The following is a 13792-nucleotide window of genomic DNA, read 5'->3' as shown; positions in this document are numbered from 1 at the left end:
CAAGTGGACAGAAAAAGCTGAAAATCTGTTTTTCCCTCATTCCAGTAAAAAAAAAACAGGTCAGTCGAGCGTTCGGCACAGATTAGACCACCACTGCGTTACAGAAGAACTTTAAAGTAATGAAACAGGCTTTCCCTTAGAACGCACGCGATACATACATGATTCAAATCACTGTGTCGACTCCTTCGAACCTTCTTAGGGAAATTTTAACGATAGCTTGCAGAATCTTTCTTTTTTAATGTGTTCATGCGATCGATAGTTTCGTATCTTTTTCGAACTTGCAGTTCAGGGGCAGTTAATTTTCAATTTAAACTAAGATGAAAATTGATGGGTCATAAAAAGCTTTCCATAAATATTCCCATAATCAGATTTTATAAAACATTGTTACCCGCAAGAAGGAAGAAGAGCAAATCTTGTTACCTTTACGAAAACCACCTGTTTAAATCATTATCTAATTTCACATGGTTACATTGGCCCTTTCACCCGTGGGTAAAAAGCGTTTGCCTACGGATAAGGACGTTTTTGTGCGTAACCGCTTTCTCTAGACCGAAACTGCCCTGGGGCTATTTCCATGGATACCTTAAAAAGAGCAAAAGAAATTCCTATGACAGTTCCTGACCTCGTGAGTAAGGTTTATCTGCTCCTTGGGGTGACTTGGCCAATCATAAAGCAAAACGTAGCTAATATTGGAAATCGCCTGCAGTGTTTTAAGGTGACGGTGACCTCAGATGCGCTTGGCTAATTTGGCGCCTACTTGTAGCACGAGGTAACATGGCAGGGTTTTTGTGCATCATAGTGAGTATTTCTTTCTTTTCATGAGTTTGCCCTTCAGACTGTCAGTTACGAGGTTGATTAATTATAAGTTATAATCTTTCTGTTTATAGGAACGTCCAAGTCCAAGTGAATCCTCGAACCGAAGTGACGATCGTTACTCCGGTTTATGTATAGACACATGAAAAAAAAAATTTCAATGATTTATCGTTCAATTCTTTCTCTTCTTTGGCGCGCTTTTAAAGCTTCCTGTCAAGTAATGTGTGAATTTTGCACATTTACCCTCCAACTCTGACTGACCTTGCATCCTCAGGAAATCTGGCTCTAAATTTCCTTCAGATGCCAACATTCTAGGCATTTACAAGTATAAAAGCCCGAATCATTATGGCTATTATCATCGTCATTATTTCTGTATTTGCTATCATTATTCTAAATATTGTTCTAAATTTGCCGTCCTTACTATCATTGTATCGTTATTATTGCTGTTCTTTGTTGAACTTATGCGCAGTGCCATGTGGACTCTTGATCTCTGTGAGTTCGTCCTTCCTGGGCTAAAAGGATTGTTTTATTCCCCGTTCGCTCTTTTTTTATTATTTTAAATTTTTTTTTATACAAATAAATCGTATTTTAATAGGACTGTTAAAAAGGAGAGCAAGCTCTAAATCCTCGTTTTTTATCACTATATCAAAAAATAACTTTGCATTTCGAGAGATAGTTTTGACATGAAATAAATGAATTCTAGGTTTCGCAATAGTGATTGAGGTTTTGCTTATCGTGAGTCGCATGGAGAATGTCAATGAAAGGAACAGCATGTTCAAATTCCGAATCCTTCACTCGAGGAAAAAATTTCCAAAAGATTGTCAATATGTTGGATTTGATTTCGATTTAATAAAAACTTATGCTCCTATTTGGTAAAAACCACGTATTCTACGTTGGTGTCTATTGAACCCGTTACAAAAACCAAAGGGAAATATTTGGAGCGAATTTTTCAATTTCTTCGACAAAGTTTCAACGTAATTTGCCTAGGATCGATGAAGATCTCCGTCAGCAAAAGTCTGTGCTATGTGAGGAGAGATGAGTCACCACCATAATTTCTCAGTTAATGTTTAGTCCGAAAAGGTTTTTAAGCGTGTCTATTTGTTATTCCTATCCGTTCTTTTAACAATTTCGTTCAGTCCTCTTCTCAACAACGTGGAAATGGCGTGCAATGTTGTTCATGTTGTATTGAAGAAAGTCGCGGTTGTGGTTCGACAGACATCAAAGGGTGAGGGAAATGATTGAAAGAAAAAAATGATAAAAAGTGTTGTGAAAAAGAACGTCATGGGAGGTAGAGGTTAAAATATATGAGTGAGGTCGAGACGGCTGGATATTGGCTGAGTTATTTTCTTGCACTTTCATGGACGGAGCCGAAATCGAGGTACATAAAAACGGGGAAAAAGAAAGAGGCGCTTATGCAGCCATCTTGACCGAACAAGCTTGAATAATAAAGCATTAAGTATTGAGCTAAACGATTTCACTTTATTAAGAATCAAGAATTAATTATTTATTTCGAGAGCCGGAAGAGAAAGCCAACTGTGTTTATATTAACAGAGTTTTCAAGCTCTGAAAAAAATGTTCGCGGTGGCCCAACGGTTGGTTGTCCGAACTCCCGATCCCAAAGTCCGGATATAAGCATCGACCGGTTATTAATTTGTATTTACGGGTAAGCACGCACGCTGCCCTCATAAAACCTCCTTTCACTACGAGTATAAATATGTACCGTACTGCAAAGAAATGCTGAGGGAGGGAGGGGGGGGGGGTTAGTGGAGTCAATCTGTGATTGATTATCATATCATCTCTTAGATTTTCTTCCTCAGAGACTAAAGACAAAGAAAAGAAACGAAAGATCAAAGTCCGCACAAGCGAGTTGAAAGATATCAAAGATTTGACCAGTGACGTCATACACGCAGTGAAAGCCGGGAAGGAAAACAATACGGAAGATCCTGTATCTATGAAACTGGTGCTGAAAGAACTTCAGTTAGCTTTAGGAACAGGAACATTTTTAAGCAGTGCGAACGCAAGTTGAGCTTTCGTTGTCACTAGGTATCAACATAAGAATATTTTTGACGGGTTAGATAATCTCCGAAGGTAACATTGGATCTAAAAGAAAGACACGACGATTTAAGTGGCTCTGTCCAATAGAATTTGTCGAGTAAAATTGATTTATTTGGTATGTGCGTGACTCCCGCAAAGTGTTTGTCTCCGCTCGCCTTTAAGAACGCGGGGAAAAAAGTGTGTTCTGCAGGTGTTCCTGAGCGATTGTAAAATCCCTTTATCTAAGAGACTATAAGCTCTTGCCTTGTCTCATCTTTTTTTTGTTTCAGCTCAGCGAAAGTATAGATAAATATTTGACTTGATCTGTCAATGTATAATGTTTAGCATATGAGAAGTAAGATCTGGTTTGACTAAAAGAAAAAGGGAAACAATAAGATTCGAATAAAGGAAACTAAACGAAACAAACACAAAATTTGTGGGCCTGAAGGAAAAACGTGACAAAAACAATAAACTCGAGCACATGGTCCAGACCATAATAAGCAAACTTATCCCAGTACCGCGCGGGTAGGGCAAACTCAACATGACGTAATTGCAATCAACAGGAAGGAAATTAAAATCGAAAGTAAGATGAAGATGAAGCCTTCGCTATTAACGAAGATCTCCGGTTCAAACCTTTGTCCATTATCATGCGCTCGCCAAACACTAGTCCTCCTTGGCAGAATAATCTTTAATCATAGTAGGTATCATCATAATAGGATTTCTTCTTAAATATTGAAGTAATAAGGAGAAACTCTTGGCTGAGGTAAAACTTACATTTTATTTCAGATTCAGATTGAACATTTGTTTATTTTCATTTAGTTAATTTTCAGTTTAAACTAAGATAAAAATTGATGGGTCATCAACATAGTTTTGACATATTTATGGTTTGGTGTTCTGTTTTTTCCGCGTTCCACTTAAAAAACAGGTCAGTCGCGCGTTCGGAACAATTTAGACCACCACTTCGTTACAGAAGAACTTCAAAGCCATGAAACCGTCTTCGAACTGTCTTCGGGTAAATTTTACGGTAGCTTGTAGAGTGTTTCGAAGGCCAAATTTATTCTGTTCATGCAATAGTTCCATATCTTTTTCGCATCTTAGAGGAAGTTAATTTTCATTTTAAACCAAGATGAAAATTAATGAGTCATTATTTAAGTTTTTATAGAATTCCGGTTTGGTGTTCTGTTTTTCCGCGTTCCAGTTAAAAAACAGGTTATCCGCATGATCAAGAAGAGGAAATTTCCGTTGCTTTTACGTTGGTCGCCTGTTTAAACCATTGCCTAGTGTCACAGGGTCGCTTGCTAAACATCTGTCGCCTTCGCTGATACCCTAAATTGATAGTTTAACTGGATTCTTTCTCTGAATAACGAACTGATACTTGCATCGATGGCAGGAGCGTCTAACGAAAAAAATTGCCACGAATCACCTTTTGGTTAGCTGCGCCTTAAAAATCATCCGTTCGATATGCGCTCGACTAAGATAATCGGCAACACATCCGACAAAATGCAAAATTCAGGTGTAAATATTCTTGCCTTAGAGACGTATTCAGCTTTTTACTAATTTCAATTTGTCTCTTTTTGGCGCCACGTTCGATTAATTATGTATTTATTATTTTTATTTGCGAGTTCAGGAACACTTCACGAACCTTCCAGTGGAACACAAATATTGGCCATGGTATACAACAACACTCCAACTGCGAAAGAAATATCTGAATTATCATTTTTTATCAGCAATGCGATTTGCCACCAGGGACATCACAAGGGCGATTATTTTAAACATGAAGCTTTAAAACAGCTAAAACCTGTTGCAATCAGTTTTGCCCTTGTCATTAAAATTATTCTTTATTTCCCCCGAGTTTTAAACGCTAATCGTTTTTGGAAATGCAATATTTGTTAATATGCAATCTATTGGACTGTTGGGGTAAACTAGCTCAAGCAACACGCGCAAATAAAATTAAAACTGCAAAAAAAAAGAAAGAAAAAAATAGAACACCATGTCGGTCAGCCACTGGTTCTGACTACAATGGTAAGTGTCCCTAGATATTCAAAACAATTCAACATCTTGTAATGTTGTTCATACCTTTTACTGTCGTGGGAATGTAGCCATTATTAACAGATAATTTGGATCAAAAGGATATCTTAAGTTAGTCAGTGGAACTTATGTTTCACCGATCTTTACGCCACAGTTACTCCGAAAAACAGAGACAAGCCAGACATAAAGGACAGTAGATCACCAAGCTTCCGAACTCAGACTTGTTTCGGAACCTTACGGGTATGGTTTTCCTCTGTCCCAGGTACGTGAAGGAAATTCAGTAACTGCATACGTAATTTAAAGCATGGAGGTTACATGTGGGCCAAGAAATACTCTGTAATATATATATATGCATTTGGGCCACTTATCAGCCTTTAGTGCCTATGTCTGTCCAGTTGTTCGCCTGTCGATTGTTCCACGCACTCTTTTCCTGGCTCTCTTCTTGGGTATGTGTTTTTGTGTTGATATCTTTCAGGCCCCTGGTAAGTAAGCCGTCCTTATTTCTTTCGTTCTTTTCCTTATCATTTAGTCGCTCTGTGTACATGCAAAGGTAAAAGATAACATCACTTGAGCCATGAGACCTATAAGTGGTCGCCTTTGCTGAAGCAAAAATGAGTTTTGCTACTCATTTGGAGGGGGGGGGGTGGGGTATTTTACTTGGTACAAGACGTTGCAAAGAGTTTATTTCGTGTTTTATTTGCCTAGTTTCCTTTCTGGGTCAGTGATTTTTTTAAAAATTTGATTTGAGAATTTATGCCTATTTCTACGTACTAGTAATCATGTTTTAGTTTGTTTGTTTTTTAATTTTTGCTTTTTTTTTTGTTTTCTAGACGATTTCTTGAAAGATTTACTATGGCCCACTGGAGTCTACGGTGAAAACTGGCCAAAGCGCACCTACCTCATCGCTTCTATAAAAACCAATGACGGAAAAGACATTTTTAATGAACGCTTCAAAAACAAACACCGTCAACACGCAGAAAAAGTAATGCTTCGCGACCCCCAATTTCTTGATGTGGTGAAAAAGAATCGTGACATCGAAATCACTCTGACTTCAAACTACTCCCCTTGTAGTGACTGTGCGGATAACTTAAAAAAATTTTATGAAAAGTACACGGATAATATAAAAAATTTCACCATCCAGTTTTCATTTATATATCATATAGAAAAATACAAAAATAAAACAGCCCTCCAGAACTTAAGTAAGGCAGGTATCACCTTACGAGCTATGAATGTGGAGTCGTGGCGTGAAGTTGGTCTTGACCTTGCGTTTTATTTGAATGCCATGGAACGTGAAAAAGTAAAGAAAAGAGACAGAATAACAGCAAGGAATCTCAAGAATGTACTTTCTGAGCCGAATCAAGACGGATAAGATTAAGACGAGCCAAATCAAGGCGCTTTTGTAGATGAATTAGATTCGCAATTAAGAAAACTAGGATTTTATGAACAGAGTGAGCATAATTCCTGAAAGACTGCAAAAATGAGAGGAATTTATCTCAATGTAAGGCTTGCAGCAACTGCAAACAATTCAGAGCGAGATGCTGGGATTTATTACGCGTCGCAAGTCCCAAAACCAGCTGATGGTTAACGGCGATTTATTACAAATGAATAGTAAACAAACAGACAGACCAAATTTGACGTAAATTCGACCGAGATTTAACCAGATTCAACCAAGATATGACCATAAAATTGGTATAAAAATACAGCGAATTTCGTAAAGAAGTTATCGATATTTCCACGACCCAGGATGGTAAAGGTGTCGTCGACGTAGAGTTTCAAAATCCTTGAAAACGTCAATAACCTCCTACAGCATGTCAACTTCAAATCCACCGCAGTATTACCTCATGTTAAAGGTCTGTCCGAACAGCGACGCCGCTGCCTACAACAACAAGGCGTCGCACTGTCTTTAAGTCGGAAACTAGACTAAGATCAGAGCTAGTAGGAACGAAAGACGCCGTTGATTGTGAATACAGCAAAGTTTACAGCGACGAGACTGGATAACCAATGCAAGAATAAAGGAGCGCGACCGAGACATCCGACTAGACCGTGCCCAGACCTCCGCCGTTTCAGAGCAAGCCCACAACACAACCGTTTTGAAATGAGGTTAAGTTTATTGAACGTGACCCTCACTGGTACACTGGCAAGGTCAAAGTGGCAATTAACATAAGACGTCTCCCTAACCAACAGGGACATTGGAGTATATAAGAATTCCTGAAGTGTGGATGCCCACGGGGAAAACTAAAAAATAAGCCGCACGACATCGGACTGCCGAGGAAACAACTCAGTGACATCGAGGAACGAAACGCGCCAATCACAGCTGTGAAAAAACCCAGCCAATCACAGTGAAGCATCTATTTTTATTTATAATAATTTATAATATTTATTTTTTTTTATAATAAAATATAAAAATATAATATATTGCTTTAAGAAGACCCGAAAGCAGTCGACCTTATCGCCTGTTGAAGACAAGCAGTATGCAATCGAAACGTCGCGATTCACATCATAAGTGAGCTAAGTCTCAGTCGTGAGACGAACGATAATACTTTGTTGTTAAAATACAGCGGGTTTCTATCAATCTAGCCTCAACTCTTAATTTAGTAAACGACTGTGGACGTATGAAAGTCATATATTTGGAACCAATATAATGACCTGCTCCCAGTTAGCTTGTTAGCTCAGTTGATAGAGCGCTGCACCGGTATCTCAAAGGTCATGGGTTCAAATCCCGAACAGGTCTGAATTTTTTTCAGGCCTTATTTTCATTACTACTCAAGTAGTGTGTATTACTGCAAAGATCACTTTCATATTAAACAACTGAGTTGAAAACGTAAATGAGCCACTATAAGAGGGTTTAAAGGCTGACGTTTCGAGCGTTAGCCATTCGTCAATCGCTCTGACGAAGGGCTAACGCTCGAAACGTCAGCCTTTAAACTCTTTACGGTGGCTAATTTACGTTATCAACACAGTTGTTAACACTAAATTACCTGTTATACTCTCCCACCGATGCAGCACCACAGTTTCTTTAGAAACTTACCCCATTTACTCATTTATCCTAAACTCTCGACAATAAGTGTAGCTTGGAGAAAGTTTCAGGTAGCATGTACAACATATTATTGACCTCAGTTAAGTTAGAGTTCTTTACTTCTAAGTCATCTGGCTTTGGTATCACGGTTACATAGTGGTTAAAATAGGTCAAGTTAACTTCACATAACATAGCAAAATATTAAAAATACCTTAAAATACCATTGTTGTGAGGTTTGGGATTCATTAGGAAGTATACTAGCCGAAAGGCTGCAGAAACTTAATTACAGATGTGCTAGGGTAATTATGCGTTACGAAAACGAGGCTGGACTGACTGAATTAGCTCTACGTCATCTTGGCTTTAGTTTACTAAGCAAACGTAGAATTCATATTAAGGCTGGACAAATGTTTAAGGTCCTCCATGACTTGGCTCTTACGAGGCTTTCGAATACTTTCAGGAACTTGAGCTCGGCCAACAATTATCATCTAAGGATTACTGATAATAAGTTGGCCGTTCCGTGGTCCAGGACTAAATTTTTAAAGGAAAGTTTCAGCTATAATGGTGCTAAGATCTGGAATTTCTCCCCAAATGAAATACGTAGTTATGAAACTTTGGCTACGTTTGATGAGCTTATTTCGATCTATAGACCAAATGTGACATATCAATTTATTTCCTAGGGTTATATTTAATGCATTAATAGTTTAATTAAGTCAAGGACATAAGTGTATACATATATACATACATATATATACGCTTATATGTATGTTGCGATATTAGGGAAAAAAAAAACAGAGAGACTATGCCTTAATCCCTACAAGCCTGTTTCGTGATTGCTTACCATCGGAGGATTTTATTGTTAAGAATATTCTTACCATCGCTTCTATACTTTATAAATTTGCATAACTATACTTCAATTGTTACGCAGTGACGTTTTGTTTCTGTGGCGGCATGACGACACGAGTTCATTAAGTTTATTGAGTGATGATAATTCGGGTCAGCGAATGATGAGTAATTTTTCTTTTTTTTTTCCCTGTCGCAACATATATCGCGTTTTATTCCTACGCATCGAGCACTGTAAAACGGAAAAATCAATCACAAAAAAAAATCAAAGACTTTTTATATATATATATATATATATATATATATATATATATATATATATACAATTTTTTTATTTTTATCATATATATATTTGAAGTAGTTTTTAACTATTATACTTAGTTCACGCCCCTACTAGAAACCAGCTTTTTATAATGCTGATGATAGGCTAACACGTTAAAATAAAGTTGATCTATATATCTAAAATTTCCTATTTAGTGTTTTTAGAATCTGATGATGAATATCTAAATAAAATAGCGTGACCGAAACAGCTGAGGTTATGAAAGCAGTGATCAGGGCAAATAGCTTTGTTTGAAAAGAAAAAAATAAAACAAAACAAAACAAAACAAAAGGTGATTCCATTCTCAAGGTTATGGGAATGTCACCATTTTGATTGAACGATCAATTTAAGTAGGTTGGAAAAATTGAAATGGGGAGGGTGAAGGGGTGATGGGGTCGGAGGCTTCTTTGAAGGCGGCGAATTTTTAACAGCTGAGCTGAAAAGTTCTTTTAAGAAACTAGAGAAAGTTTTTTAAAAACTTTCTGTAGACCTTGTTCCATCCCGATCTCAATCCACCACCTCTTTATTTTTCCTCCGCCATAGTTAATTACAATAAAAGTGGACTGCTTTGAGGCTTTGCTGACCAAGAGAAATTGAAAATGATTGTTTTAAAAGAAACTGGGAAATTAGTTGCTCAAGGAACTATGGGCTATCTAGTACAGATATCAGGGCTTTTTTCATAACATATCTGTCGTTGCTTTTGATGATGATCCTTCTTAGAGGCTTCGCAGTTTTTTAAATCTATTTTAATGTCATTCTTCACGGGCATCTTCTAATTTTGAGATCAAGTCAAGTTATTAGCGAGGGAAAGTTCCATTATCCCTGAAATGTTCCAATATTCCAAATTGCCGGAAATGACATCATACCATTCCACTTCGAAATATGCTCGGTTTGACCGAGGCCGTCCTGGGTTTCAGAACACGTGTTCCATACAAAATGGCTGCCGTGGTTCATGTTAGCCGTCATTTTAAATCATGCATGTTATATTCTCATCTTTGGAAGTCTTTTGTTTTATTTGAAACGAAACATAAATATAACTCAAGCGTATGCAGACTGAGTTTTTACAGTGGACAGAGATGGCATACTCAGCGACAATTATCAACGACAAAAGTCGGTATCTCAGAGTTAGAGAATATTACGTCACCTCGAAGATTTGATTACCCCGACAGAAATCGCAGAATCATGATCGTACTACAGAAGAAGAAAGGTGAGCAAGTGCGTCAGCTTCACGAGGAAGACTTGCTAAACTACTTCTCCATGTACGGAGAAATAAGCAACGTGAAATGGGTACGAAGTAAAGAAGAAGATCAAGATACCGGCAAAGGATTTGGGTTCGTGTCATTCAGCAATGTTCCGTCGTTCCAGGAAGCTGTTGCCTCAAAATATCATACAATAAAGGGCAGGCCCGTGCTTGTGTTCCCAGCAACGAAGAGGGCAGACTCGCAGCCTTCAAAGGTGGCTCCTCAAACAGCAGTGGTACCTGATCAGCAGGCGTCAGCATCCGGCAGGATTGCCTCTGACACAGTTCTTAAACTTGATCGGGTGGGGTCTGAAGGGACATCTGAAAAAACTAGCTCCAAGCCCATGGTAGTGCCTGATTTCACTGAATCAGCATCAATGAAGGTAGCACCAGAGTCAGCTGCCACATTTGATCAAAGGGTATCTGCAGCAGTGCCTCAGAGGACAGCTTCTGAGTCAGGGGTGACCCCCAAAGAAACAAGGTATTCTTCTATCAACATAGCTCAACAGGCAATGCTAGGGCAGGAAGCTTCACAAGAAGGGGCTTTAAGCACAGCTCCTGGACTGGTGAAAGTTTTGCAAGGTCCAGAATCTGGAAAAGTGAGACTTACGGGTAAAGCTTCACTGGCAAGTCCTGAAGACCAGAAACGAAAGATTTTAGTGACACAGCGCAAAGGTTGCAAAGGTAAAATGACAGTGAAATCTGTACATGATTATTTTTCAGTATTTGGCAAAATTGAACAAGTTCAAGAAAACAGTGACCTTGTCTATGTCACATTTGAAGGTGCCAATAGTGTTGAACATGTTATGACGATCACAAACCATAGGATTGATGATAAGATGGTGCTAGTGTCTTTGGCATATTCCAATAAACAGAGGAAACAGTTGCGAATTGAGAAAGTGCTCGATGATGTTAAAATGAATCAAAATCCTAGAAACATCAAAATTGCTGAACGAGAAGGACGAAAAATTGTGATCATGACTCCTTCCAGGTTCAAAGAATCCATCAGCGAAGAAATGTTGGAGAAGTATTTTTCCTCATATGGAGAAATTGAGGAGATATTTGTTTTGAAATCCAAAGGTTATGGCTTTGTAATATTTAAAGAGGCATGTGATGCTGAAAAGATCTTGAAGATTCGAAACCACAACATTGGAAATGTTGAGATTTATGTAAAATTGTCACTGGCTTCACGACACATTACTCAAAATGAGCCAAAGAGGATCATTGTAACTAACATTTCTGAAGAAACTTCAGAAAGGGAAATCAGGAAACACTTTGGACAATTTGGAAAAGTGGTAGAAGTTGTGTTTGCAAATGCTCCAGATGGTGGAAAAAGGCCAGATTCTTGCATAGTTGTCTTCGATTCCATTGATGGTGGAGCTGAATCTGTTGTTGATGAATCCCATCAGATCCCTACTCAAAAAGATGCACTTGTTGTCAAACTTTCAGAAGACAAAGTGACACTTGTAGCTGAACTGCCAAAACTCTATGTGAGTAATGTTCCTGAGAGCATGACACTAGAAATGGTGCGATCTTACTTTGAAAAGTTTGGATTGATACAGCACCTTGGTTTTACAAGTTACAAGTCTGAGAAAGTAATAACTAACTTGAATGGTATTTCACTGGCATTTTGTGACGAGTCAGTCCTTGAAAAGACTTTGCAGAAAACTTTTCATCAAATAAATAGATTTAAGGTGAAGGTTATTAGAGCACCCCTGATGTTATCTCCTTCTGACTGCCTTAGTTTAAGAATTCTGCTGACAAGCTTACCAGCAGGTACTGATGAACATGTTGTAAAAGACTATCTTCATCAACACTCCTGCAGAGTGAAAACTGTGAAATTAATTTCACCAACAGTTTGTTTTGCGGATTTGTGGAATTTGCGAGACGTGGACAGGCTTGTGGAAGTGGCATCCAAGCAACAGCATGTCATCGGTGGAAGTCCAGTTTCACTTCGTCGCTTCTACTGGGTCAAGAAACAGGAGGAAAGACTTTAATTCATCGGCTGAAAAGTGAGAGGGACTGATGGAGACCTAAGTTAGAGGTTATTTTTCCCATGTTAGTCAATTAACCCTTTCACTCCCATAAGTGACCAAGACAGAATTTCTCCTTACAATATCAATATAATATCAAGCAGGGAAGTGATGAGAATAGAGAAGAATATCAATCATGGGATTATTAGTTGATCCAATACCAAATTCTCTGAACTAACGTCATAAGAATTGTTTGGCAGATAGTAAGGAGAATTACCAATTAGATCTTGGGAGTGAAAGGGTCAATCATCAATATGACATTTACAAACTTTTAGCCCTTTAACTCCCAGAAGTGATTAACATAAAACCTCTCCCTACAATATCCATACATTATTCAGCTAACAGGTAATGAGAATATTCAAACTTATCAGGTAGAAGCTGCTATCTTGATCTAGCACCAAGTTCTCATAACTAAATTATAAGGAAGTGTGTAGCAGCTACAGGGGAGAATTAACAATCTTGGGAATTAAAGGGTTAACTTGCAAAATAAGAACTTGTGAAAATTATTTTCAACCCCTAAACTCAGGATATGACTGTTCTCATTTCTGGCCACCAAAAAATTTCCTTGAAAATTAATTAAGAGAAATTTGGTGTACAATACCCTAAGCTGTAACCCAACTTACTTGCCATGGCAGTAAGAAAAGCATTTGTGCATCTACTTTAATCAGAAAATATTACAAAAGGATCCCAGTATGAGGGCCATAAATTATGGCATAAGTACCAGTAGGTCTTGAAAAAGTCCTATGGCTCTGTAAATGGCCCTACACATAAAAATATGTTCAAAAGGAAGAAATAGGAAGATGAGCCATCGTATGATAAAATGCTTATTGAATTATGGAGGGCAGGCCAGACAGGAAAATGAAAAGGCTCAAGGTCAGGATGTATGGACAATGAGGTCTGTGTATAGTGACCTCAAGCAAAATTTTGTCATGTCTGGCCTTCCCACTTGGTCAATAAGTATGCAATTTGACCATTAGTATCACCAACATGATACACATAGAGAACAAAATATCACCACTTCCAGAGCTGTGAATAGAAGTTACTTATCATGCTTGAAACGTGTAAGAGGTTTATTTATTGTGATCGAACAATTTATTTTTTATTTTTTCCCAAAAATTTTTTAACTCCTTGTGTCTAAGGGGTAGAAGCCAGGTTTTTTTCTGTAGAGGGTGGGTGGGAGGGTGGTGGCTTTTGATTTTCAGTGCCATCTGTTGATTCTTAAATATTTTGGTCCTTAACCCTTTAACTCCCATCAGTGACTAAGACAGAATTTCTCCTTACAATATCAATAAAATACCAACCAGATAAGTTATGAGAATAAAGAAAAATATCAATTTGGGAATAATTATTTGATCCAATACTACATTCTCTGAACTAACATTATAAGAATCGTGTGGTTGACAGTAAGGAGAATTACAAATTTGATCTGGGAGTTAAAGGGTTAAATAATTGTTTCTTGGGAATGATGCTTG

At 37.9% G+C, this 13792-nt stretch overlaps 2 protein-coding genes across 2 annotated transcripts; both read left to right on the top strand.

The window, feature by feature from the left end:
* Window positions 1–3289: 3289 nt before the first annotated feature.
* LOC149046130 (uncharacterized) lies at window positions 3290–6371 on the top strand. Its single transcript, XM_089206642.1, has 3 exons — window positions 3290–3541; window positions 5027–5134; window positions 5703–6371. The coding sequence occupies exons 1-3, from the start codon at window positions 3433–3435 to the stop codon at window positions 6239–6241; spliced, it is 756 nt and encodes a 251-aa protein (XP_089062768.1). The 5' UTR covers window positions 3290–3432; the 3' UTR covers window positions 6242–6371.
* A 3582-nt stretch (window positions 6372–9953) lies between these two features.
* LOC113664351 (uncharacterized) lies at window positions 9954–13372 on the top strand. Its single transcript, XM_027179946.2, has one exon. The coding sequence runs from the start codon at window positions 9984–9986 to the stop codon at window positions 12282–12284; it is 2301 nt and encodes a 766-aa protein (XP_027035747.2). The 5' UTR covers window positions 9954–9983; the 3' UTR covers window positions 12285–13372.
* The last annotated feature ends 420 nt before the right edge of the window (window positions 13373–13792 follow it).

Source organism: Pocillopora damicornis, chromosome 5 (assembly GCF_964200805.1).
Source record: "Pocillopora damicornis chromosome 5, jaPocDami1.2, whole genome shotgun sequence".
NCBI classification, from domain to species: Eukaryota; Metazoa; Cnidaria; class Anthozoa; order Scleractinia; family Pocilloporidae; genus Pocillopora; species Pocillopora damicornis.
This window is presented reverse-complemented; position numbering and strand designations above follow the sequence as displayed.